The 27146-nt window shown below is 57.7% G+C and overlaps 2 protein-coding genes across 2 annotated transcripts in view; one reads left to right on the forward strand and one right to left on the reverse strand.

Annotated features, from left to right (window-relative positions):
* Nucleotides 1-2655, forward strand: part of TMEM63A (transmembrane protein 63A) — a 31745-nt gene extending 29090 nt beyond the window's left edge. The window contains exon 24 of the mRNA XM_070401323.1: nt 1171-2655. Within this exon, the coding sequence (XP_070257424.1) occupies nt 1171-1338 (168 nt within the window). The 3' untranslated portion in view covers nt 1339-2655. The remainder of the gene's footprint in view (nt 1-1170) is intronic.
* Nucleotides 2629-26726, reverse strand: EPHX1 (epoxide hydrolase 1). Its single transcript, XM_070401324.1, is given in 10 exon segments — nt 2629-3106; nt 3527-3652; nt 5145-5253; nt 7416-7461; nt 7463-7625; nt 8123-8252; nt 8716-8943; nt 12077-12257; nt 14835-15022; nt 26625-26726. Coding segments are annotated over 9 exon segments (1368 nt in total). The 5' UTR covers nt 15018-15022; nt 26625-26726; the 3' UTR covers nt 2629-2904.
* Nucleotides 26727-27146: the final 420 nt, after the last annotated feature.

Raw genomic sequence — 27146 nt, forward strand, 5'->3', positions numbered from 1 at the left:
GCCAAACCGGTTTCGGCCCATTGATTTTTAGAGAGAGGGAAAGGGAGAAGGGGAGGCGGGGGGAGGAGAAACATCCATGTGAGACAGACACATCGATTGGTTGCCTCCCGCAAGAACCCCGACCGGACTCGGGGTGGGGGACAGGGAAGGAGCCGGGAACCCAGGTACCTTCCCCTCGATCAGGAATCAGACCTGCGACCCTCCGGTGCGAGGGCCGACGCTCTAACCACTGAGCACACCGGCCGAGACAGGACATCCCTCCTTCTCTGCCTGGGTCCGGGGAGGAGCAGAGCAGGCTGTGCCGCTGGGTCGGCAGTGGGAGCCTGGGACTGGAAGAGAACCAGCCGCCGCGGATTCGCTTTCTAGGGTCCCCCTGCAGCTCCTAGGCCTGTCCTGTGCGGCCGTTACTTTCCATATGAAGTGGGAACTCCCCTGGGGACCCCGCGCTGGGCAATAGCAGGGTCTGCTGCTTTCTGGGTGATCGTGAGAACCAAGCAATTGACTGCATTTTCTGTTTGGCTCTGCTGCTCGGAAACTCTGCAGTTGGCATATTTTGGGTCCTGATGTCCTAAATTAATAAATTAATCTTATTTCTTTTTTTTTTATTATTGATTTCATAGAGCAGCGGTTCTCAACCTGTGGGTCGAGACCCCGTTGGCGGTCGAACGACCCTTTCACAGGGGTCGCCTAAGACCATCCTGCATATCAGATATTTACATGACGATTCATACCAGTAGCAACATGACAGTGATGAAGTAGCAACGAAAATAATGTTATGGTTGGGTCACCACATGAGGAACTGTATTTAAAGGGCCAGAAGGTTGAGAACCACTGTCATAGAGGAAGGGAGAGGGAGAGAAAGAGAAACATTGACGATGAGAGAGAATCTTGGACCGGCTGCCTCCTGCATGCCTCCCCCCCCGACTGGGGATTGGGCCCGCAACCCGGGCATGTGCCCTTGACCGGAATCGAACCTGGGACCCCTCAGTCCGCAGGCTGACGCTCTAGCCGCTGAGCCACACCAGCGAGGACTTGATGTTACTCCTTTATGTGTCCCTCAGGAGCACTGCGTCCCCTCCTGCTGGGAGGAGAGGGGACAGTGGGGGAGGAACGGGGTACAGCATCCCACGCCCGCCCCAGCCGAGCACTAACGCCCTCCTTTGTCGGCAGCCCTACGTGCCCCGGATCCTGAACGGCCTGGCCTCCGAGAGAACGGCTCTGTCCCCGCAGCTGCAGCAGACCTACGGCGCCGTCCGCAACATCAGCGGGACCGTCCCGGGCCCGGGCCCGGCCCAGAGCCCCGCGGACAGCGTGGCGGCCGCCTACCAGGAGGCCTGAGGGCGGGAGAGCTGCGGGGCTGGGCCCGGCCAGGCTCGGAGCCGGGAGGTGAGGAGACGCAGGTGGAGACGTAGCTTGACATGGACCCCGACCAAGTCCAGGACTTCCGTCCACGTTTCAAAGCCCCCCCTGCTCCGAAGACCAGCCGGGAAGGGGCTCCAGCCCTTGGCTGAGGGGTTTGGGGCGGGACCGGGTGCAACCCCGACCCTTGCTGGGGGGTCTGGGGTCCTGCTCATTGCCCGTCGCCTTCTGCAGCGTCCAGCTCTGTCGCTGGATGAGGTCCCCGTGCCTTGTAGCGAGATCATGTGTTGGAACCGTGTCCCTCCGTGGCCACTGGTTGTGGTGACTCTCAGGTAACAGGGAGAGGGGACAGTGGAAGGCCTCCCTCTGAGCACGCACCACCGCCCCTGTCTGGGCACACGTACGCCCCACGGATGACCAAAGAGCCTGAGATGGGGTCGCGAAGGTGGCCCGGGGTCATTCTGGCCCCCCTCTCTGTAGCCAGCCGGGCACCCGGCCCTGCCCCCGGCGGGAGCTGCGGGGAGCTGCGCGCTCACGTCTGCACCCCGCTGGGTTCTGTTTCTGTATCATGTTGCCAGCGACGCCGTGGCTCGGCCAGGGTCAGCGCAGCAGCCAGGGACAGTGCGAACCCTAATAAAGTGCCCGTTCAGGCAGATGGTGAGGTCAGCCCTGTGCCTCTTCAGGGCTGGTGCACGGGCTGAGTCTCCAGTCCTCGCCTCCTCCTGTCTGCTCCCTCGTAGTGGGGGGCGGGGGTGGCGTGCTCAGGGCCTCCTGGGAGCCAGGGGAGGACTGTGGCAGGGGAGGGGGGCCTGCCTGGTGCAGGGCTGTGGCCCAGGCAGCAAGGATGGGTAGTCGTTGCCTTTTTTTCTCCTCGAAGGATCCCAGGGCTGAGATAATTTGGGGCATTTGCTGGAGACACCATCTTCCTCCTCCTCCAGGGGGCACCCGAGTCACAGGTGGGCGCAGGTGGTGGGCAGAGCCAGGGAGGCCGCCTCCATCCCAGGGGGTGGGCCCGGCCAGGTCGCCAGGTGGCATCTGGGGCCCCTGTGCAGACCTGTCCCCAACCCTCACTCAGCCCCTTGGCCTCCCCTCCGAGCTGCCCGGGCACCCGGAAGGGGATGGAGCGAGTCCTGTGCCCCTGCAGGTGCCCTGCCCTCCTGGCCAGGGTGGATGGGACCCCCTCCCCAGGCTGCAGCCCTGCCAGCTCTGCTGGAAGGGGAACCCCGAGTGGGGTCGGGGCACGTGCGGGTCACTTGGTTCTAGCCACTCTTAGAAGTAAAATCATTTATTCTCAAAGCCGTGCTGCTGAACGCGTGCAGGGGCGTGCGCATGGGGGAGGCGGTGCGCGTGGGGGTCCGGGTGGGCAGGGGCCCGAAGCAAACCCATTCCTCGGAAAAGAGGGGTCGGGGGACCGCCTCCCGGAAGGGAGCAGGCGCTGGGCGAGGGGGGTGGGGGGTGGAGGTGGGCGGGGGGGGGGGGGGGTGCTTGCAGGAAAGGGACAGGTGTCCACGAGGGAGCGCCCCCAGGGCAGGGGCTGCCCGGAGGTCACTGCCGCTCCACCCGCCCCACGAACTTGCAGATGTCCTGGGCCAGCAGCTCCGGCTCCTCGAAGGCGGCGAAGTGGCCGCCGCGGGCCATGTAGGAGTAGGACACGAGCTTCGGGTACTTGACCCTCACCCATTTCTCTGGGACGTGCATTAACTCACAGGGGAAGGCAGAGAAGCCCGTGGGCACGTGGACCTTCATCCTGGTCGGACAAGGGTCCCACTGAGGGGTAGGCTCGGCCGGCAGCCTGTCCCCCTCCCCTCCGAGCGGGGGGCTTGCGGGGGTGTCATAAGCCACCCCCCTCGGTTCTAATCCACGAAGAACCCTCTTTTCTGGAAGGGCTGCCCAGGCTGGAGGGTGGGGTGGGACAGCCTCACTCCCCACCTCGTCCCCCCCCCCCCCTTTGCTGTCACCAGGGTCCTCTGATGAGATTAGGAAAGGGTGACGCAGCCGTCCCAGCACCCTGGCCCCGGGCTCCCTCTGGGCGCTGATTCTAAAGGCAGAGGGATTTCTCGGGACACCCCAGCCCTCACCCTCCACGCCCAGTGCTCCGCAGGCCAGGCTGTCTTGTCCTTTTCTGAGTTCAAGAGCAGGCCCCCCCCACCCCCAGAGGCGGACTCACCGCTGGTGCCGGTCGCTCAGGAAGCTGTGGCCCATGTTCTCCTTGTAGAAGCGCTGGGAGGAGGTGATGGTGCCCGTGGTCCAGTAGATCATGATGATGGTCAGCAGGTCGTCCAGGGAGAACTTCCTGGGAAGGACCACAGACAAGAGCTGCCCCTCTCGGCTGCGAGCACCGGCCAGGCCCCGTGCCCGTCCGGCTTCCTTCCTCAGACCTCCCTGCACCGTGGGGGTGGGGTCCCCGTGCCACAGGCCGGCCAGCGTTACCGGCTACCAGGATGGCAGGGAATGAGTGCAGAGTGCCTACCACCTGGGAGGCCGGCTGGCTGGTTCTCACCGTCTTCCTGGTCAGTCCCCCGCCCCCTACCCCCTGGGTTTCCACCCAGGAGGTCCCTCCCTGAGCTGGTCACCATGGGGGGTCCAGGGGTCTACGGCAGGATGCTGCACCCCTGCTCAGAGGCGGTGCCCACTCCTGTGTCCTCAGTACAGGCCGCCCTGCTCCATCCTCAGATGGCTGTGCCCCTGCCAGGCCCTCGGCAGACCCCGCCTCCTGGCATCCTTCAGAGCCCGGGGCCTGCACAGTCTGGCCCCAGGAGCAGGAGGGCAGAACCAGCAGATCTGGGCATTTTTGTTGTTGTTAAATATATTTTAATTGCTTTTAAAGAGGAAGGGAGAGAGAGAGAGGAGAGGAGAGACACCAATGATGAGAGAGAATCATGGATTAGTTGCCTCCTGCACGCCCCCAACTGGGGATGGAGCCTGCAACCCGGGCATGTGCCCTGACCGGGAATCGAACCCTGACCTCCTGGTTCCTAGGTCGATGCTCAACCACTGAGCCACGCTGGCCGGGCTCCTAGGGCATTTTTATTCACCAGCCCCCAGCTTGCTCACGTGCCTCCTGCCAAACTTGGTCACCCCAGGAGGGGGCCATGGGCCCTGAGAGGTCCCCACTCAGCGTGAGACACCCCTTTTGTTCTCCAGGCTGGGACCGCAGAGCAGGCCGGCCCCCAGGCCACAGAGCCCCCCACTCCAGGAGGAGACAGACCTTGGCTCTCAGTGTCGGAGCACGTGGTCTGTGGACCCTGGAAAGCCCCTCTGTCTCCTGGTGCTGGGCTCCCTCGCCCCACCCTGCGTCCAGGCTCCCCCCCACCCCACCCCGGGCCCTCCATGGCCTCCCCTGTCCACTGGCGCCCACTGGCTGTGCCTTCTGGGCCCCTACTTTTCCCCACTACTCTCCCCACCCCTCACCCACCCCACCAGCTTCCACCCTTCACCCCCGGAATAACCACCCCCTGTACCCCAGACCCTCCAGCCTCCACGACACTCACCCCTTCCGAGTACTCCCCTTTGGCCTTCTGCCACCTGGACCCTGAGTCCGCTCAGGAACCCGTGCTCTCGAATTCCAGCTCCACCTCCGAGGGTCCCACCCCTCACTCAGTGCCACCCACAGCCTCTGCCCTCCTACCTTTGAGGAAATTCGGGTCCCTGGAGCAGCTGCTCCCCCAGTCCCGTCTCTGCTGGACCCTGACTCGGGGCTCCACGCAGTGAGGATGGAGAGGAGGGTGATGGGTGAGGAAGGGGTGCTGGGACCGGGGGTGGGGATGGGGGGCGCGTTATCTCACCTCTCCAGGCCGCCGTCCTCCAGGTCTCGGAAGTCTGAGTTGGTCCAGGTGGAGAACTTCTCTAGAATGTAGGCCGCCAGTCCCACGGGGGAGTCATTGAGGGCGCAGCCTGGCAGGGGAAGGGGCGCGAGGGACTCAGGCCTGGGGGCCAGCTGTGCCTTGGCCCTCGGGGTGCGCCTGCACCTCACTTCCTTAACCCTCGCCTCGGGGTCCGCATGTCTGAGAGAAGGGGCAGCACCTCCCCGCTGCTCGTGGGAACCCTTACCCGTCCGGGCAGCTTCCTTCAGACAGAAGGGTCTAGGACTCTGGGTTTTCTGAGCTCCAATACACGAATGCTGTTTTTTAAAAGTCGATGTGTGTTTTTTAAAAAAAATATGCTATGATTAGTACGCATATGAGTGACAACCTAAAAGTCCAAAATCGGGGGTCAGTTTTAAATATTGATCCGCCCACGAGCTGAAACGCTGGGCAGGTGTGATATGGGGCTGGGACTACCGCATGGGTGAGTCCCCCAAACATAACATTTAGCCAAAGAAGCCAGACTTAGAAGAGGCACCGACCCTAGAATTCCATTCCATGAAAAAAGTACCAAGAAGCCCTGGCCGGTGTTGCTCAGTGGATAGAGCGTCGGCCTGCGGACTGAAGGGTCCCAGGTTCGATTCCGGTCAAGGGTATGTACCTTGGCTGCGGGCACATCCCCAGTAGGGGGCGTGCAGGAGGCAGCTGATCGATGTTTCTCTCTCATCGATGTTTTTAACTCTCTATCCCTCTCCCTTCCTCTCTGTAAAAAATCAATAATATATATATATATTTTTAAGTACCAAGACAGGCAAAATGGATCTGTCCCAGTCCCAGGTCAGGAGGTGTTGCCCTAGGGAGGGGGGTGCAGGGGGAGAAGACTGCTTGGAAGAGGGGTGTCTGGCTGGCCGGCCGGTCGCGTTCTGTCTGGTTACATGGATGGGTGGGTTCCCCGTGTGAGAATCCATCAGCCACCATGTTAGCGAGTTCGCCTGAAGGCTGGAAGGGGAGCTGGGGTGGTGGTGAGAAGTGCCAGGGGACACTCGTTTCTGTTTTGTGCTTTTCTCGTCCTTCGATGTTTCGAACACGAGTGTGGGTCACGTTTATGATCCCGGGCGGAGAACTGGCTTTACGAAGGAAGCGCCGTTATTTCCATGAGCGGCTTAGCGTGTGGTGAGCTCGGGACCGTCCCGAGAACGATCGAGGACTGTGAAATGGGCAGACTGTCCCGGGAGCTTTCTGAGTGGGAGTCGGGGAGTCACCTCGCGGGCGCTCCCAGGGGATGGGACTCTCTGGGGTCCCCTCTTCCCCGGCCTTAGAGCTGGTTTAGGGGCTGGAAACTGTGGAAGATAAGTGGTCACGCCCAAGATTCTTATTCATAGGGAAGCAAATGGGGGAGTAAATGGTTACGACTGTGGATTCTGATGCTCTGCACCCCCAGCCCCTTAATGTGAGGGTCCCTAACTGCCTGCCTGCGCCTCATGCCGGTATACGTGCTACCGGTGCCTTTGTTAACCAGCGAGTTAAGGAAAACCTGTGACCTGTGTTCATTGTCCATTTGTAGGGCCTGATCTTTTGAATTTTTTAGTCTTTTTTTCAAACGATCCTTTAACACAGTGGTTCTCAACCTTCCTCATGCCGAGACCCTTTAGTACAGTTCCACATGTGGTGGTGACCCCCAATTTCATGGTTACAAATTGAACATCATTAAAGCATAGTGATGAATCACAAAAACAGTATGTCATTATCTATGTGTTTTCCGATGGTCTTAGGCGACCCCTGTGAAAGGGTCGTTCGACCCCCCCAAGGGGTCGCGACCCACAGGTTGAGAACCTCTGCTTTAACAGGAACCTGGTGGCAGAAACTTGCTGGGTCCTCCCCTGCTGTCAGGGGGACCCCCCTCTGGGCCCTGGAGCACCCCCTCCTCTGCCCCCCCTCCCAGGCTTCGTCCCCCCACCCCCCACCCCCTACTGCTCTCCACCCCTCAGGGGTGGAAGGGTCAGGGGTCAAAGCCACCAGGAATATGACAGCTGCCAAACGGGAATGTTGGGGAGTCGGATGGCGACCCATCAACTCACTTCAATGGAAAACTGCAGTTTCAGGGTCAAAAGAGCTCCGAGTCCCTCAAAGAGGTTGTCACCTGTGAGCAGGGCCCCTGGGGGGCCGGGGGTCCCCTGGTGGGGAGCCCTCCTGGATGGAACGGATGTAAACCGCCTCCCCTTGCCCCACGCGCACCCCCCTCGCGGCACGCACCCACGGTGTCGGGCTTGGTGCACTGGATGTGCATGTAGCCGCTCTCCCCGGATGAGGCTGTAGAACATCTTCTCCTTCAGCGGGGACATGAGCTCCATGTCCCTCTCCGTGTAGCCGAACAGCTTCCGGAAACGCGGCCCCAGGAACAGCGTCAGGGTGTGGAAGTTTCTCACCACGAAGGCCATGTTCAGGTGCAGGCCCTTCACGTGGCTGGGGGCGGAGAGGGGCCGGGTGAGGCTCGGCCCGAGGGTGTTGGGGGGCGGGGAGGGGAGAGGCAGAGGAGGGAGAGGACGCCAGGGCCAGCCCCCTTCGGCACCCGCCCCTCTCGGGTGGCCATTGGAGGCGAAGGGGCAGGTTGGCGAGAAAATACAGTGTCTCTAGAAAGTTCTGCTTAGGTATTTGGTCCATTAGGAAGGTCTATTCCCTGACCTTCCCCTCGTCCAAGTGGGCCTCTCTGCCTGGGCATCTGGCCCAGTGTCACCAACCCTGGTCGGATGGTGTCCCCAGGGCCCCGGGTGCAGCTGGACGCCAGGGAACCCTCCCCCCTGCCCTGGGCTCAGCATCTAGCTCCCTCCAAGGCTCCACACCGTGTCCCGGGGGTGGGAGGGGGGCAGCATGAGCCCCCCTGCCAGCTGCACGGACGGCCAGCTGGGCGGTGCTGTGCCCACACATGCATGCACACCCCCCCCCCCCCGAAGGACCCTCACCTGGGCACCAGCTGGGCGATGTTGGTGCAGATCAGGGACCCCCAGTCCCCGCCTTGAGCGTAGAACTCCTGGAAGCCCAGCCGCAGCATCAGCTTATAGAAGATCCTGGCGGTGGCCACGGAATTCAGGCCTGGTTGTGGGAAAAGGGGTGGGGCGGGTGGGGAGAGACAGCGTCATGGAGCGTCACCCCCATGTCCTGTGAAATTCCTCACCCCCGGTCCCAGGCTAGCCAAGAGCGGCTCAGGAGGAGAGCAGGAATCCTGGGGCCCACACTGCACTGGGGATCAAACCTGCAGCCCGGGCCTGTGCCCTGACCGGGAATCAAACTGTGACCTCCTGGTTCATAGGTCGACGCTCAACCACACGTCAGTCAGGCCCACCGCACTCTCAGACCCTGGGAAGAGGCCTGGGCCTTCTGCCCAATGACAATGCCCTCCTTTGCCCTCCTCCCTCCCTGCCTGCCTCCCCTGGCTCAGGAGGAAGCTTCCCAGCTGGCTCCCGGCCTCCTCCTCCCAGGAGAGCCTGTGGGAAAGCCTGGCCCCACTGGGAGGAGAGCGGGGGCGCCCCCCAGCCCGGCCTCCAGCGGCCCCTACCCTTCTTGGAGGACGCCTCGGAGAAGCCGTAGCCGGGAATGGAAGGGCAGATGACCTCGAACACGTGCTCGTCGCTCAGGCCGTGGCTCTTGGGGTCCGTCAGGAGCGGGATGATGTTGTAAAACTCGTAGAAGCAGCCGGGCCAGCCGTGCACCATCAGCAAGGGTTTGGCGGTGCGGCCGGCGGGCAGCTGCGGGGGCTTCACGTGGATGAAGTGGATGTCCAGCCCTGGGGGTGGGGGGGCACACCACAGTCACGGGGGGCGGGGGACCCAGGGGGCCAGGGCCCTGCAGCTGGGGAGCCCAGCCAGCGGGTTCTGCCACCTCGGCTCCCCACCCCGGGGCACAGGTCACAGTAGGAACAGCAAGAGCCACCAGCACTGGCCGAGCGCTTACACTCGCACCCGCTGCACGGGCCCGCGCTCAGCTCCACGGCCTCCCTGTGAGGACGGGGAACTCCGTGAGGCCGGGGCCAGGGTGGTGGTGCACTGCTGCTTCCTGGCTCATGGCAGGCTCACGAAACACTTGTTTAATAGTTTAAATATCGGGGGGAAATGCCCCATGTATCTTAGCCACGGAGTATGGGACAGATTGAAGTTCAGCAGTGCCCTGGAGTGCAAGACAGCTGTTTAAAAGGACAGTGTAGACGTGCATTTATCCAACAGGACACGGCTCATGATGCGTTGCTTTGTGGGGGACGTCTGGCCCAGTTTTCGTAAACAGTCCTACGTCTGCACCTATGTCTACTGCGTGCGTATGAGTTTTTTTTTTAAAAATATATATATTTTATTGATTTTTTACAGAGAGGAAGGGAGAAGGATAGAGAGTTAGAAACATCGATGAGAGAGAAACATCGATCAGCTGCCTCCTGCACACTCCCCACTGGGGATGTGCCCGCAACCAAGGTACATGCCCTTGACCAGAATCGAACCCGGGACCCTTGAGTCCGCAGGCCGACGCTCTATCCACTGAGCCAAACTGGTGAGGACTGTGCATATGAGTTTTAACGTCTGGGAGGATAAGGTACCAAAATGTAAAAAACCCCAACGCTCTCTGAGCAGGAGAACGGCAGGTGTTTTCACGTTCTTTTTGGGGTTACATGTGCTTTCTAAGTTTTCTGCACCGTTAAGTGCATATTGAATGCATCTTGGTGGCGTATTTTCTATGTATATGAAATGCATGATTTTATTTTTTAAGCGGAGATTTTTTTTTTAAGGTTGAGTGCTGGGCACCGGGGATGCCGTCCGACCAGGGCAGGTGGATGGATTCCCGGCTCCCAGAGGTTCCTTAGGGGCAGCCCCTTCCCCAGCGAGGGGCCCGGGCAGCACTCGGGGCGGGGGGGGGGGGGGTGTCACGGCAAACAAGGCCAGGCCGCTGTCACCCCTGGAACTCCACCACCGGGGCTGGAGCTGACGGCCCAGCCTGGCTAATGTTCTGTAGTGAATTCGTTACACCAGTAGTGCGTATTTAGGGTAAAAACAGAAAGCAGACCCCTTCAAAGGTGAAAAGGAATCCCATGCAATCCCACTATCTGAAGAGAACAGTGTTGTCTATCAAAAAGTTAAAAAAAAATAAGTTTAAGATTTTAGATTTCTAAAAAAAAAAGCGTACAGATAGCACAGGACGTTCCATGTACCCAGCCCCGGTGTTCCTGCGTTCACATCTTATGCGAGTACCACACACACGTTATAATGCACGAGCCCGTACTGATCCGTGAATGAAGTCCGTACGTCGGTTTTTGTTTTTCCACTTGATGGCAGGAAGAACACGACATACGACTGACCCTCTCACACACTTCTAAGGGTGTAAGGTGATTATCTAACTCGATGTTGTACAGCGGACTCACCCTGACATCTTATAAATATTAAATTAGCAACTCCCCATTCCCCGCCTCCCAGCCCCTGGCACCCGCCATTCTCCTCTGGGCTCCTGTGAGCTGACCTTTTCATCCCCCCTATGAAAGGACTCAGACAGTGTTTCTCCTTCTGTGACTGGCTTTTTTGCTTCACATCATGTCCTTGAGGTTCATTCATGTTGTGGCCTATGGCAGGGTTCCTCCCTTTCTAAGGCTGATACTGGCGTGTACCGGTTCAGACAGCGGAACGGCGCTCAGATTCCCTCAGTTCCAGGACCCCGCCCAGCGCACATCCCATTCAGTTGTCCAGTCTCCTTAGCCTCCTCTTGGCTGTGACGGTTCAGACTTTTTAAAAAAAATTCGTCGAGAACATCCCTTCTTTTAATCCAAACAGAACCCTATGCGCGTTCTATTTTGGAACCTTATTTTTTTTTCCATTAAGCAATATATCCTGGACACCCATCTTGCTGCTCAAGTTACTCCCATCCTCCGGTTTATTTTAGTTGGGAATCTCGCCTCCTCTGAGGCATAGTGCAGGATGCGAGATTATTTTTAATTCAAGTTTGATCGCATTGTCATTTGGGTATAAAATTAGGGAAAAAAAGCACAAAACCCATATAGACATACATGCTTGGGTGTCCACCGGCTCTCCCTGGGAGCAGATATCCAGGGGAATGAGGGAGAGGGGAGAGGGAAATCTGGGGAGATTTCTTTTCACTGCGTTTCCTTCTGTACTTTTTTTGAATTTTAACTATTTGAATTTTCAAAATTTCCTCCTGTGAGGAGGACACGTTCTCCTGGTTTCTCTATCGGCCGGTGGTGCCCACAGGCTGCTCCAGGCCCAGGCTGCTGGGTGAGGAGCCAAGCTGGGCTCAGATGCAGCGCGGGGCCTGGTGGGTGGTGAGGGGAGGGTGTGGGGTGAGGTCATGGCTTTGGGCCTGAGCTGGGACCGGCTGAGCAGCTGCGTCCGGCCTCGAACCTCCGCCTCCCTGTGACTCGGTCCATCGCTCGGAGGCGGTGAGCTGAGCATCCCTGGAGGCCTCGGTAGAGGCTGGTCGGTGGTGGGAGGCCATGCCGGGGTGAGAGCCAGAGGCTCACCACAGACCAGGGAGGGTGAAATGGTGAGGTGGGTGGGGACGAGGACAGAACACGGGGGTGGGGGTTGAGCCTTGAGCAGCCTGGAGCGCAGGGGTCAGTGCAGGGCTGGGAGGACCTTGAGGAGGTTGGAACACGAGGGAGGAGGACAGCAGCATACAGAGCGGGAGGAGGGCGGCCTTGGACCAGCCCCAGGCTGGGCGGACAGCGTGGGAGCCTGGGCTCCCACTGTTGCCTTTGCTGGGATTTTGCGTTCTGTCTGCATCTTGTGATAAGTTTTAAATAACATCTCCATGACCGATCCCTGGGTCCTGGGTCTCCCCAGCTTTGTCTGAGTCACGTCCAGCGTCTGCAAAGGCCATGCCCGTGACGGCGCCCCCCCCCCACCCCCCGGCGTTTTTTGGAAACATACCTTCGATCTTGGTCTTGAAGTGAGGGTATCTGTTGAGAACGGCCACCTGCTTCCTCCAGTCGAATCCGTCCCGCCAGTAGGAGAGGACCTTCTTCAGGTAGCTGGAGTTGAAGCCGTAGTGGAAGCGGCTGTTCTCCAGCGGCGGGGTTAACCGGACCTTCTCGATCCTTCGGTACAAATCCTGGAGCAGCGCGCAGGGCCCCGAGGAGAGAGGGGTCGGGGGGCAGAGCACAGAGGAGGTATGTTTCCGGAGGACAGAGCAAAAGAGCAAACCCTATGCTCCCCGCGGCGGCAAAGCCAGAGGGTGCAGAGGCCCGGCCTTGCGCTCTGGGCGTCGGGTTTAACCCAGAAGAAACCTCTGCGTTTCCCATCACAGTGGCTGTTCCTAAAGCTGGTGCTCTTTACTTTTTAAAATATATGTTTTTTTTTCTTTTAAATATATTTTTATTGATTTCAGAGAGGAAGAGAGAGGGAGAGAGAAACATCAATGATGAGAGAGAATCATGGATCGGCTGCCTCCTGCACGCCCCTCACTGGGGATCGAGCCCGCAATCCGGGCATGTGCCCTTGACCAGGAATCGAACCCAGGACCTTCGAGTCCACAGGCCAACGCTCTATCCACTGAGCCAAACCAGCTACGGCTAAAATATATATGTTTTCATTGATTTTTTTAGAGCGAGAGGAAGGGAGTGGGATAGAGAGCTGTGTCCTGACCAGGAACTGAACCGGTGACCTCTTGGAGCCACATCGGCAGGGCCCATGTTCCTTGCTTTTGATTTCAGGTTTATTTCTCGTCTTTCAGTGTTTAAATCAGCGGTTCTCAACCTGTGGGTCGCGGCGACCCCTTTGGCGGTCGAACAACCCTTTCACAGGGGTCGCCTAAGACCATCCTGCATATCAGATATTTACATGACGATTCGTCACAGTAGCAACATGACAGTGATGAAGTAGCAAGGAAAATAATTTTATGGTTGGGTCACCACATGAGGAACTGTATTTAAAGGGCCAGAAGGTTGAGAACCACTGGTTTAAATGTATGAACAATACGCATCTTTAGTCGATCTAGGCTTCTGCGTGCAGGAGCTGGCCGACCTTTTGGGTAGAGGGCCAGGTAGCCGGTATTTTAAGCTTTTGACTGGCCACTCCTCCGCCCTGTCCTCCAAGCACCATGGACGATCGTACGTGGAGGAGTGAATGTGGCCGTGTCCCAGCAAAACTGTGTGTGTGGACTGGAACCTGTCATATAATTTTCACGTCATGAAACATTCTTCCTCTTTTGATTTTTTTCAACCGTTTAAAGATACAAACACTGCCTGGCTGGTGTGGCTCAGTGGTTGAGTGTCCACCTATGAACCAGGAGGTCACGGTTCAATTCCCGGTCAGGGCACATGCGCGGGTTGCGGGCTCGATCCCCAGTAGGGGGCGTGCAGGAGGCAGCCGATCCATGATTCTCTCCCATCATTGATGTTTCTCTCTCCCTCTCCGGTCCTCTTTGAAATCAATAAAAACACATTTAAAAAAATAAAATGAGAAAAAGCATCTTTAAAAAAAGATAACTATCCTTAGCATGGGGGCTGTATAAAATCAGGTGGCAGGAGGGATTTGTCCATGAGCTGTGGTTCACCCACTGGGATGTACAGCACCGAATAATTAATATATTATAACTGAGCTGGGATAAAAGAGGGCTCAAGTCTGATGGGCGTACATCGGACCAAGACACCAGCGCTGGCTGGGGAAGTTAGTTTGGCTGATGGAGTCTTCCTGGAGTGTCCCCTTCCCAGCATTGGGGTCACCCCCAAACAGATTTTGGAAAGTTAGGCTCCGCGTCTAAGAACCCACTAAGGGAGCTCTCCCCAGGGCTCGGCCTCTGGCCTAAACAGCGAGGCCTCATCAGGTGCTGCAAGGAGCCGCACCTGCTTTCTCCTGGGGGCGGCCAGTTTCTGCTTTTCAACAACCCCGCCTTCCTCCGCACTCTCGCGACGTTTTCCTCCGCACGTCCGACGCCATTGATCCCTTCTAACCTTTCAGTTAACTTTTCTCTCTGCGCATTTCTTTCCTCAACGACTGAATGCTGAGCTAGGCGAGGGAAGAATCTGCCTGCCTTCCGAGCACCCAGCATAGCGCCTGCACACAGTAGGCGCTCCCATACCACAGAAGAAAAGCAAAAATGGGACATCCCAGGGCCCACCCACCCTCGTGGGGCTGCTGGAGCCGGTCTCTGGGTCAGCCCACCCTGCTGGCCGCGTCCTTCCTGCCTCCGGCCCGGTGCGGAGGAGGACGAGGCCTTACAGCCGGGCAGAGCTCGGGCCGAATCCTGCACGCCATCTCCCGCACCTGGGAGGAGCTGCTGTCCCTCTCTGAGCCTCAGTTTCTGCAGCTGAGAACAAAGACCTCACCAGGCAGGAGGATTGCAGGGACTGGGGGGCCCGTGAGTGGCTGGCACACAGTAGGTGCTTAACCAGCGCTGGCCCCGCCAGCAGGTTCTCTGCTTCAGCACTGGATGGCCCCGTGGCCTGCTCTCCGCCCAGGGCCTGAGGACAGACAACCCGCTCGCTGTCTCCTGTAAGCTCCTCCCCAGGTTCCAGATGGGCCGCAAAGGAGGTGAGACACGAAACTGGGTCCCGCGGGCACCCCCTCTCCCACCTGGGCACCCCAAGGAGCGGGCCTTTCCCCCCCCGCCCCCTCCCCAGTCTCAGGGAAATGTGGGGGCGCTTCCTGCCTCCCTCTGCTCAGCCCGGCCCAGGAAGAGGGGCCTTACATTGAGCTCCTCGTCCGAGGTTTCCACCTTGAACGGGCGGATGCTCTCATCCTCTGGGGCTGTGGGCCGGGCCCCGGGCCCCCACCACCCATCTCCAAGTGGCAGAGTGTCCTCCTTGTCCCCGGAGAAGAACCAGTAGATGACGAGGCCCAGAGCAGAGGCGAGGAGAATTTCCAGCCACATGACGCCTGCAGAGGGGGAAGAGGGAGAAGACCGTCAGCCCCCCGAGACCACCGGCCCGGGCCCTGGCGGAGACGCCGTCCTCCTGACCTCCCACCCAAGCCCACACAGGGGGGCGGGGGGGGACCTGCCAGGAGACCCAGCCTAGGTGCCCTCATTCCGCACAGGACCCTGGGAAGAGGGGTGGGGAGGGAGGGGGCTTGCTGAGGCCCCAACGTTTGCTCCTGCCAAGAGCTGCCCCTCTAGTCTGAGCATGGGGCCACTGGGGCTGTTCCGGGAACAGGGGTACAGAAATGGGAGGTTCCTGGAAGGAAACTCCTGGGGTTGGCTGCCCCCCGCCTTGCTTCCTGCACCCAATCCAGGGCCCTGTTTCTGACCGTGACCCTGCTGACCTCCTAGTTCCCATACTCAGTCCCTGGAACCCTCCGATCCTCCCCTCTCACCCGCCCGTCACCAAGTCCCCAAGCCACTCCCACCCAGCCCCTCCCTGCCCAGCGCCCTCCTCTGAACCACAGCCCCTGGCACCCACATGTTGATCGCCACCCCATCTCTCAGGCCTCGGGCGTACATCTGAGAATCCGCTCGGCCGAGCATTTGTGCTGGGAGCCATCTCCCCCTTTCGGCTGAGAAGCTCTGAAGGGGCTCAAGGCTTCTTTCCCTTCCCGCCATGAGTCTCAGCCACCAGAGAGCAGGCCTCCGCCATCCCAGCCAGAGATGGGATGTGGCTGGTGGTGTGTCAGCGTGGGCCCTCCCCCCTCCCCACACCCCTCCCTCCCACTGCAGACGGGCCACGGCTTTCATCCTTCAACCCCACGCGCAACCGTGCCCAGCCTGTGTGTCAGCTGGGATTACACAAGGCGAGGGGCAGCTGGGGAGGAGTCCTTTCTGTTTCAAGGAATTCAGAAAAGACAACTTGCAACAGCTCCTTCCATTTCTCAAGAGACCCTCTGTCCTTGCCAGGAAATCCTACCTTTTAAAAAATATATATATTTTTATTGACTTCAGAGAGGAAGGGAGAGGGAGAGAGAGAAACATCAATGATGAGAGAGAACCATAGATCGGCTGCCTCCTGCACGCCCCCTATTGGGGATCAAGCCCGCAACCCGGGCATGTGCCCTTGACCGGAATCAAACCTGGGACCTTTCGGTCCACAGGCTGACGCTCTATCCACTGAGCCACACCGGCCAGGGCCAGGCAATCCTCCCTTTGAGAAGATGGAGCAGGGCCAGCGCTAGCCCTCCTGATAGCTGTAGGCTGGGTGGGGCTCAGGCCCTGCGGGGAGCGTGCGGGAGGGGATGGAAGGCAGAGAGCAGAGCTGCCCCCGGCAACAGGAGCAGGTGGACACGGTTCCCCGGTCAGGCGGGTGGCACCACAGCCGTTTGGAGCTTGTCTGTCCTGGTGGCTGCCCTGACCCCAGGGCCCAGCACCATCCCTGGCACGGCCAGGCACCCCTCCAAGATCTGTGCAGCCCGCATCGTGGAGGCGAATCACACACATTTTGCACAGTGTTGTCGAGGGGGCTGAAATCAGAAGGAACCATCTAGAAGGGTCCACTGCTTCAGCGAACGAGGTGAGCTTGGCAAGCCACCCTCCTGGCCTGACATCAGCACAGAGAGATGGGAGCTCCGCTGCCATTTCCCTCTGGGATTGGTGACCAACTTTCTCTTTCTGGGCAGGATGAGCCCAGCGCTTGCCCCTGTCCACGTGGGAGCCGCCGCCTCGACCTCTGATCACGGCCTCGGGAAGACGCAGGGACGCTCAGCAGTGGAGCTTGACGCTGCCGGGGAGGTAGGGCTGGCCTCACTTGCCGAGGTCTTCTTACCATTGCACGGTCCTGCCACCTCAGCTGATGTGAAGGGTGTGCAGTGTGGTGCTCTCCCCTGGTCTTCAGGCAGCAAACGGAACCCCATGCCCAGGGAGAATGTGAGAGTGACACAGGAAATCAGCCCAGCCGGTGTGGCTCAGTGGTTGAGCTTCCACCTATGAACCAGGAGGTCATGGTTCCATTCCCGGTCGGGGCACATGCCCGGGTTGCGGGCTCGATCTCCGATGGCGGGTTGTGCAGGAGGCACCTGGTCGATGATTCTCTCTCATCGTTGATGTTTCTATCTCCCTCTCCCTTCCTCTCTGAACTCTGTCAAAATATATTTAAATAAACAAACACACAAACACAGAACAAACACAGGAAACCCGGGACGAGGGGTGCAACGATGGTCCACTCCAGCGCCGTCCAGGGAACGTAACAGATTCACGGAGATTGTTTTCATGTTAGTGTTTCTTTTTTTTTTTTAAATTGAGTTGATTGAGGTGACATTGGTTAATAAGATTATGTAGGTTTTAGGTGTACGACGTATATAATACACCATCTGTATATTGCGTTGTATGTTTGCCACCCAAGTCAAGTCTCCTTCCATCACCATCTATCCCCCCTATATTCTCTTCTACACCCCCCTAGCTCCCCAGAAGAAAAGTTAAAGCCCCTTCTCTTGCACCCTAATTAAGATGATAAGATATTGATATTTAGCTCAGGGGTGGTGCTGTAGAGCCACTGATCACAGACCACAAAGCAGGCGTTACCATAGTGTGCGAACTACCTAGTTCTCCCCACCTCTCCCACCCAACCCCAAGGCAGGGAGCAGCTTGCTAGGAAACCCACCCCAGGGTGCTCTCTACTCCCCACAGGGCCCTGGGTGGGGGTGGGGGACTTGCTGAGGCCCCGAGGTTTGCTCCTGCCAGGAGCTGCCCCCCTAAATTGAGCATTGGGTCACGGTTTGGGGGGGGGTAGGTTGTTCCTTGAAATATTCCTCTGCAGAGGTACAGAAATGGAACTTCCCTCCCCCTTCCTGCACCCCAGTGGAAATCCAATGTCCGTTTTCTCTGCTGATCGCCTTTGTTTTAAAATCTATTTTGTCTGATACAAGTATTACTACCCAGCTTTTTAAAAGCTTTCCATTTGTATGAGGTAGCCTTTTCTATCCCTCCACTTTTAGTCTGTGTGTCTGTCCTCCTGAGGTGGGTCTCTTGTCGACAGCACATATATGGGTCCTGTGTTCTCATCCATTCAGTTCCCCTGTGTTATTTGATTGGAGCATTTAATCCATTTACATCTGAAGTGATGACTGATAGGTACATATGCATTGCCATTTTATTCTTTTAACTATTTCCTCTTGCTGCTGCTGCTGTTTCTCCTCCGTTGTCTTCTCCTCCTCACCCTTTCTCCTTCTTTCTTCTTCTTTGATTCCAGGCCCTTTAACATTTCTTATAATGCTGGTTCGGCGGTAACAAACTCCTTTATCTTTTTCTTGTTTGGGAAGCTCTTTATTTCTCCTTTAATTTTAAACGATAGCCTTACTGGAGAGAGTCATCTTGGTGGAAGGTCCTTGCTTTTCATCCCTTGGAATATTTCCTGCTAATCCCTTCTGGCCTGAGATGTTTCTCTCGAGAAATCAGCTGACCGTCTCCTGGGAACTCCCCTGGAGGTAACTGTCTTTCTCTTGCTGCTTTTAAATTCTTTGTCTTTAACCTTCGTCATTTTAATCATGAGGTGTCTGGGTGTGAGCCTCTATGATCTTGTCTGTAAAATGGGGATAACATGCAACCTCACGGGCTGTTTGTGAAAACGGCCTGGTTCAGAGCAGGTGCTCCGCCTACTCCCTTATTGCTGTGCGGGGTCGCTCTGTGCTGGGGGACACCCCAGAGGGACTCTGTCCCTATTAGATTATGCAGCCCACTCCCCGGAGCCCTGTCACTGTCTGTGTGCGTTCGTAGGCTGGACGTAGGGCAGTGCGTGGCGTGGACGCCTGGGGTCCGCGCTCCTTCCTCACCAAGGACTGACGTGGGCAATGGACATCCTACCTTGTGAGTCTGCGTAAACATATGGAGACACTTCGGTTGGGTCCAGACCTAGGAGTGTGTACATCATTGCCTGCCAGCCTTTTCCCAGACACGTCCCCGGGGAAATTACATTCGCAGCGTCAGGGGGCAGAATCCTGTTTGCTACGCCTCCACGTTCCCAAGGAGAGCTATTCTTATCTCTTCCGTGTGGTCAGTCCCTGCTGGGGTAGAAAATGTTCTAATCACTTCGAGAGGCAGCGTCAGCATTTAGGAGGCACGGAGAAAGATTCCGCAGTAACACAATGCAAAACGGGAGTGCCTGCTTGGTGGTGCCGACCTGTAACGTTAGAGCTGAACTCCCACAAACACATGTCATCCGATGAGGTTGCTGTTGTTGTCTTTCGTGCACTTTTCCAGAATCATACTTTGCTGACGGGGTGGGGGGGGCGGGGGAAGGGAAGCCTTTCTGAACGAACGCATTTCTTTTTTTTTTTCTTCTTGGAATCACAATCCTCTTTCTGAAAAATGACGAGCTTACCTATTAAGGAAAGTGTCGTTTTTGTTGTAGAGCGGCCTAATTTCTTTTAAACACACAAACTGGAGGACAATGGTCATCTTATATAATAAAAGGGTAATATGCAAACTGACCAAACGACGGAACGACCGGTCGCTATGACACATTGTGACCACCAGGGGGCAGACACTCAACACAGGAGCTGCCCCCTGGTGGTCAGTGCGCTCCCACAGGGGGAGCACCGCTCAGCCAGAAGCCGGTGGGCAAGTGCAGCTGCGGTGGCAGGAGCCTCTCCCGCCTCTGAGGCAGCGCTAAGGAGCAGCGAGCATGTGAGCAGATGGGTGGTAAGGGGTCAGGGCTCCTGGACTGTGAGAGGAATGTCTGACTGCTGGCTTAGGCCCATGGGGAGCGGGCCTAAGCCAGCAGGCGGACATTCCCCGAGGGGTCCCAGATTGCAAGAGGGTGCAGGCTGGGCTGAGGGACCACCCCCCGCCCCACCCCCCGCCCGTGAACAAATTTTTGTGCACTGAGCCTCTAGTTTGTTATAAGAGGCTAAACTTCAGGGGGAAACGTGATGAGCAATAACTGGCTACTCCGATAAGAAATGAGATCAAATACAGTTTAATCCCCCCAGTTCTGCAGGGAGATCAAGTTCTGGGCATGCGGTTCTGAAATGTGGGGAAAAAAATCAGGAATGCGTTCAAGTGGAAAAAGCTAGTTGAGGAATGTGACGACCATGACCCTCATGAGACCCACGCAATGTAAACCGTTCGAAAGGGACAAGCGATACAAGCGAAGCGATTTATTCGTTTACTTTTGTCTTTCTGGGTCTCACTTTCTGGGAAAATTTTTAAAGATAGGAGGCCAAATAGAGTAGGTGCTTTGTTCTCTGGCACTGTTCACAGGCATGAAAGTTTTCATAGTTGGAACATAATATTTCTGTTATGCTTGGAGCAAAGATGCAAGGTCGAAAACATACGACTCCTTTTAAGATGGCTAGAAGTAAAAACTCAAGTGCACTCTTTTCCTGTTATTCGAACTTGGTCGGTGGAGTATCAGGGAGTCATTTGTTTTTTAAAGTCAATAAGAGAGTTGGACCCGTGCCTTAGCAAAGCAAGTATAAATTTGGTCTTGGGCCAGAGGTTGGTTCGGCAAATACTGCACATGACTATGACCCAGGGAATGAGATACAGCCCTGTACCTGCAGCAGTTCATGCTCCACTGAGACACACAGATGAACTAATAATGCTTTTTAGAGATCGATACACCATATGTACAGTCAGTCAGGTGCCGCATAAGACGGATCACAAGAAAGACCGTGATCCCGTAAGATTACAATGGGGCCCTAGCCGGTTTGGCTCAGTGGACAGAGCGTCGGCCTGCGGACTGAGGGGTCCCGGGTTCGATTCCGGCCAAGGGCACATGCCTGGGTTGCGGGCTTGATCCCCAGTGGGGGGCGTGCAGGAGGCAGCCAACCAATGATTCTCTCTCATCATTGATGTTTGTCTCTCCCCCGCTCCTTTCCTCTATAAAATCAATAAAATATATTTTTTAAAAAAGATTACAACGGAGCTGAGAAATCCCTATCACCTAGTGTCCTCACAGCGCAGTCATGACTCACCTGTTAGTGGTGATGCCAATATAAACAACCCTACTGCTCTGACCACACTATAAAAATACAGCACATGGAATTATGGACGGTGCCTAATACGTGATAATAATAAATGACCCTGTTACTATTTTATGTATATACCATACTTTTAACAATGTATTTTATTTTTATTATTGATGCCAGAGAGGAAGGGAGAGGGAGAGAGGGATAGAAACATCAATGACGAAAGAGAATCGATCAGCTGCCTCCTGCACACCCCACACTGGGGATCATGCCCGCAACCCCGGCATGAGCCCTGACCGGGAATCGAACCGTGACCTCCCGGTTCATAGGTCAACGCTCAACCACTGAGCCACGCCGGCTGGGCCCCCCACAGATGTTAAATGCCCCTGAGCTGGGGCCCCCCATAAACTCATTCACACCTTCCAGCTTTAAGTTGTGTAATGCAAGAGGGACCAGACTGTCCCCAGCCAGCAGGGTTCACATGATCATCCCGGGGAGTGTCATGCGAAGTCCTGGTCCAGCTCATGTTCTGCCAATTAAAATAAGAGCTGTCAAGGTTTCCACTGGTCCTGAATTACCGGGGAACACAGCCCAAGTGGAACACAGTTCACCGCCTACGAGGAAAACACAGGCCCTCCTGTGGCAGTTCAGTACCTGGCAATTCCCTGAGTAGAGGACTCCTGTGTCAGGGATAATAGGAGTGGCCATAGAAGATGCCTATCAGATTCCTTTCCCACCATCCACCGCGCTCTGCCCTCCCTCCGCTCCCCAGGCAGCTGGTCCTCAACAGGGCTCCTTCCTCAATAGGTACAACAGGATGGGCCCTGGCTCAGAGCCACCTTCTGGCCTGGGACGTAGTGAAAGGGCTGGTGCTGCAAGAGGAACAGCCCTAGAGACCAGGCAGCCCGGCCGGCGTGGCTCAGTGGTTGAGTGTTGACCTAGGAACCAGGAGGTCAACTTTCGATTCTCGGTCAGGGCACATGCCCGGGTTGTGGGCTCCATCCCCAGTAGGGAGCGTGCAGGAGGCAGCTGATCCATGAGTCTCTCTCATCATGGATGTTTCTCTCTCTCTCCCTTCTTCTCTGAAATCAATGAAAATATATTAAATAATTTTTTAAAATATATTTTATTGATTTTTTACAGAGAAGAAGGGAGAGGGATAGAGAGTTAGAAACATCGATGAGAGAGAAACATCGATCAGCTGCCTCCTGCACATCTCCCACTGGGGATGTGCTGACAACCAAGGTACATGCCCTTGGCTGGAATCGAACCTGGGACCTTTCAGTCCACAGGCCGACGTTCCATCCACTGAGCCAAACCAGTTATGGCTTAAATAATTTTTTAAAAAGACCAGGGCCGGAAAAAAAGAAAAAAAAAAGACCAGGGCCAGGGTTCCTGGGAATGTTCCAGGCTGCCAGTATCATGGGGGGTTAGCGTGCTTGCCGCCGTGTGTAGGTTGCACAAAGGAATAAGTGACAAAAGGCTCGGCGTACTCCTGGCGTTCAAAGGTCCTGGGGCAGCTCTGAAATGCAGATGCGCCATCCGGGGCGGAGCAGCGCCATGGCCTGGGGGACAGCCCTGCCTCTGTGCGAAGGAGGCCCCGAACCAGGCCAGGATGGGTCGCCTCCCCCACCTGGTGGCTGGGCCCGCCACTGGGACACTGTGGCCACAGGCAGCACCACCAGAAAGCGGGAACGTAACGCCACGTCCCCAGAACTGGCAAGAGAGTCAGGCTTCCTGAGCTGCCCTTGTAAACAGGGCCTTGGTGCTGGAGCCAAACTATTTCTCTCCGTTCCCCGAAGGTCCGAGTGCCTCCAGTTCTCATCCGAAGAGGAACACACCAGAGAGTCGCCACTCAAGGTGGCAAAGGTCACACAGGCCACAGGGAGAGGCAAGTCCCAGGCTGAGCCACCGGGGGCCACCCCAGGTGGCGGCCCTGGGGGAGGGTGGAGAGCCCACGCCCTGGTCTCCAGAGGAGCCTGCGTGGCTCTCAGACTCCACACAGGGACACGCAGCCCTGGCTCCCACCGCTCTCCCTGGCTCCAGCTGAGCCACAGCTGGGCCACAGCCAGCCACGTGGGCCCGTGGCGGGGACACGCGTGTGTGTCTGGGCCCCACAGCTCCGTGTGGAAGCCCTGGGCTGTGACACGGGGCTGGGGACAGTAAACACATCATCTCCTGGACTACAGTGACCCTGAGAAGCAAGGGGTATTTTTTTCTGGTTTAAAGAGATTGAAAAACAAAGCTCAGAGAACGCTATGTCGTTCGCTTGAGTCAACCCCGCCAAGTAGGTGCCAAGAAGACATCTGAATGCAGTCAGTCTGGGTGGTCATCTTCCCAAGAGCTAAAGGCAGCATGCACTTCTGTTCCTGACCGGGGACAAGGCTTGGGGCCCTCTCTGGGTTCACCAGAGAAGCTTCTGGAAAGTTTCTGAACTCCCCAAAGAGAAGAACATTCCCCCCCCCCCCCCCCCCCCCCCCCGCCTCGTGCAAGCACGTCCCCTCAGGCCTGGGGCAGCCTAACGGGTGGCTTTGCTGCGCCTGAACCGGGCACGGCGTGGGCTCCTCAGGAGAACAGTGCCCATCCGCCAGGCAACGAAAACCAAAGACGGAGAGTCGGGACCAGTGGGCACGAAGGCTGCACCCCAGGCCCCAGCCGTCCGTCCGTCCGTCTGGAGGGGGCTGGAGGCCGGCCTTGGCAGGGAACCTTCTCTCTGCCCAGGGCCATTGGGTGTTTGCGAAATCATTCCGGGGCCATACAAAAGGATCAACTTGAACATGAGCCTGCTGCATGTGGTGAAACATTTAATGGACTCACCCCGGATGCCCTGGGAGCGCCAGACCAAAGGGTTTCTCGGGCCTTCAATGGCCCCTGCTCTGGAGAGTGAAAACAGCCCTATCAGGGAGAGAAAGGATGAACTCTGACCCCCACGGGAAAGTCAATAGACCTAGAAAAGGCTGCTTCCCTTTGAACTTGGTTTGCACAACTGTGTGTTGAGTTACACCGTTCACCCTTGGACAGTGTGGGGGGCGGTGAGGGGCACTGACACCCCATGCAGTTGAAGATCCACATATAACTTTGGACTCCCCCAAACCTTAACTACTAACGACCTACTGTTGACCGGAAGCCTTGCTGATCACATAAACCAGTGGTTCTCAACCTTCCTCATGCCGCGACCCTTTAATACAGTTCCTCATGCTGTGGGGACCCCCAACCATAAAATTATTTACGTGGCGACTTCATCACTGTAATGTTGCTACTGTTATGAATCGTCATGTAAATATCTGATAGGCAGGATGTACTTTCATTGTTCTCGACCCACAGGTTGAGAACCGTTATTAACGTTAAACAGTCGACTAACACATGTTCTGTGTTTTATGCATTACATACTGTATCGCCACATTAACGTGAACTAAGGGGAAGAACATGTGATTAAGAATATAAAGAGTTTCACCTGCGAGTGTTTTCAAATTGTCGCGAATCTCCAAAACATCTTCCAAAATAAAAGATTCGTCTGAGAATCTTTTCAAATTGTTGCACATCTCCAAAAAAAAATAAAAAATTTAAAATCTTCCGATCTATTTATTGAGAACAATCCACGTGTTAAGTGGACCCGCCCCGGTCAGGCCCGTGCGGTCCAAGGGTCACGGTACAACCCCGGGTGGGCTGGCACCTTTCTCTCCTGGTGAGAGGGAGCTGTTCCGAGCGCCCATCGCTCCTCCCTCCTCAGGGGTGGGTGTCCCTGGCAAAGCTATGGCTCCCTCTGGGGGGCGGGGGGGCGGGGGGAGATGCTGGGGTGCCTGCTGCCTGCTGCAGCCTCCCCACCTTACCCCACAGCCTCTGCTCCTAAAGTGCCGGCCTAGACCAAGAGCACCCATAGGTGGCCCACCCACAGGTGGCCCCAGCAGGCCATCGGGGCTGGGCAGGGACTCTTCGGCCTCAGTCTGGGCCCCTTGCTGTCTGAGGTTTGCCCCCCCGCCCCCTGGGGCCAGACTTTGACTCTCTTGAAGCCGCCCTCAGGGGACCTGGCATACGCAGCAGAGCCCACCCAGGCCCCATTGAAACTGCCCACTGCCCACCCACATGACTCCTTTCCTGCAGATCCCGCTGGACTTCTTAACCGCAGAGCCATCCCCCAGGAGGGCTGCAGGGCCCTGCCGAGTGGAGCCCAGCCTCGCCGTTTGACGGATGAGGCCCTGGGAGGGTGGCATGAACGGCAGCGCTAGGGCATGAGCCGGGGCTGCCTTCTATGCCAGTTCTCTTTCCACATCATCGCGTGAGCGCTCAACGGGATGCATCACTAAGGGCGGAATCCAGGCCCTATCGGGGGTGGGTTGGGAGCGTGAGCTCCGAGGCTCCGCAGGTCGCCACGGGGCTGCTCTGTGCCACGCCAGCCCCGAGTGGGTAGGCTGGGGCTGTTTCTTCATCAGCGGCGAGCAGCCCGCATTCCGCCCTCCCATGTTTTGGAAGCTCAGCTCCGTTCCATGTCTTTGAGGACTGAAGGCATGGAGTCTGGGAGCTCCTGCCTTCACATGCCTGGGCCTGGCCCGGACGCTGGGCGGGGAAGAGTCAAGGTGTCCCGTGAACAAGCACTCAGCCGGGGCATGTTGGGCTCGGATGTGGAGGGGAAGGGCCTGGGCATCGGTGGGTGCTGGTGCTGGGCGTAGACGCCGCGCACGAACCAGGATGCCGAGGGAGGAGGCTGGGGAGGCTCTTTCTCTAAAAGTCTCTCTGCCGCCCAGGCTGGTGTGGCTCAGTGGATAGAGCATCGGCCTACAGACTGAGGGTCCCGGGTTCGATTCTAGGCAGGGGCACATGCCCAGGTTGTGGGCTCGATCCCCAGTAGGGGGCCTGCAGGAGGCAGCCAACCAATGATTCTTTCTCATGGTTGTTTCTAGCTCTCTCTCCCTCTCCCTTCCTCTCTGAAATTAGTAAAAAAAAAAGGGGGGGGGGTCAAAACTAGGATGACAGCCTTGCTAGCCCCCCACCTCCCACCCCCAAGGCTGCAGAAGGGGCCCCGCGTGAGAGGCCAGGAGCCCATTTGCACAGCCTCTGGGTCAGTGCGCACTGCCAGGGCGGGACGTGGAGTCGTGGCTCTCCCTCCCCTACCCCCGCTACCCCCAATGATCACATTCCTGGGCTTCAGCTCCATGAACTCTCACAGCCCCAAGGCCAAGTTTCCTGGCTGCGCGCAGGGCAGGGGCGGGCTGAGCGGGCTGGAGAACAAGGGGGGGCGGGGCGGGCAGAGACGGCAGGAAAGCGCATCGCGACTGCAGGACGGGAGGCCGGCGGCAGGCCTCCGGGGACGCGTGCGTGCATGTCCCTGTGGGGCCCGGAGGCACCGTGGAGTCACCATCTCCCGCACAACCCGGCAGTGCCCAGAGCGCGGGGCCCGCGCCGTCGCTGCCCGGGCTGTGGCCTCCTCCCGCCTGCGCCCCCCGGCGGCGGGGTGGGAGCCGAGGTCTGCCTGCAAGTTGTACCGGGGCCGGCCAGACGGTGCGGCCCCATGGCGTCCCCAGCCCACGGCCCCTCCCCGTGCACGCCTCCCCGCTTCCCGACCCCCCCACCCCCAACCCCCGCGCGATCGTGCCGCCGGAGCGCCCTGGGCCCCGAGCTGCGCACCACGCGCCCCGCCCCGGGCGCTTACGGTCGGTCGTCGGTTCCCAGGCTCCGGTGGGGACCCGCACACGGTCCCTCCAGCTCCGGGTTCCCCCGACTCCCGCACGACTGATCTCGGGAGCACAGGCGCTGACCCCGCCCAGGCCCCCCCCCCGTATCCCCCCTAAGGGGCGTTCCGGCTGGGACGTCCGGGTCCGGTCCCGCCCCCCTCGGCGACCTGGGGGACCGCCCAGCTTCGCCGCTCCCTCCCCGCAGTTCGGTGCAGTGACTTCCATTCCGAACTTCAGTGCTGGGCATGGTCGCATCACCACACTCTGAAGGTACGAAAAGCCGACTGAACTGTACACTTTATGGGGGGAATTTATAGCGAGTTATAGCTCCATGAAGCTGCTGTTATGTAAAGTAACTGCGGTGAGACTGCAACCTCACTCCTTAGGATACGGAACCCAAGACACCGAGAGATTTCGAAGCACCATCTACACATCCGCAATCCACAGTCCATAGAATAAGATGCAGAGTCCAACTCAGCAGGGCAAGATGTGGACACAGC

This window comes from Myotis yumanensis, unplaced genomic scaffold (assembly GCF_028538775.1).
Source record: "Myotis yumanensis isolate MYYU_CA2020_CCGP unplaced genomic scaffold, mMyoYum1.0.hap1 SCAF_22, whole genome shotgun sequence".
Lineage (NCBI taxonomy): Eukaryota > Metazoa > Chordata > Mammalia > Chiroptera > Vespertilionidae > Myotis > Myotis yumanensis.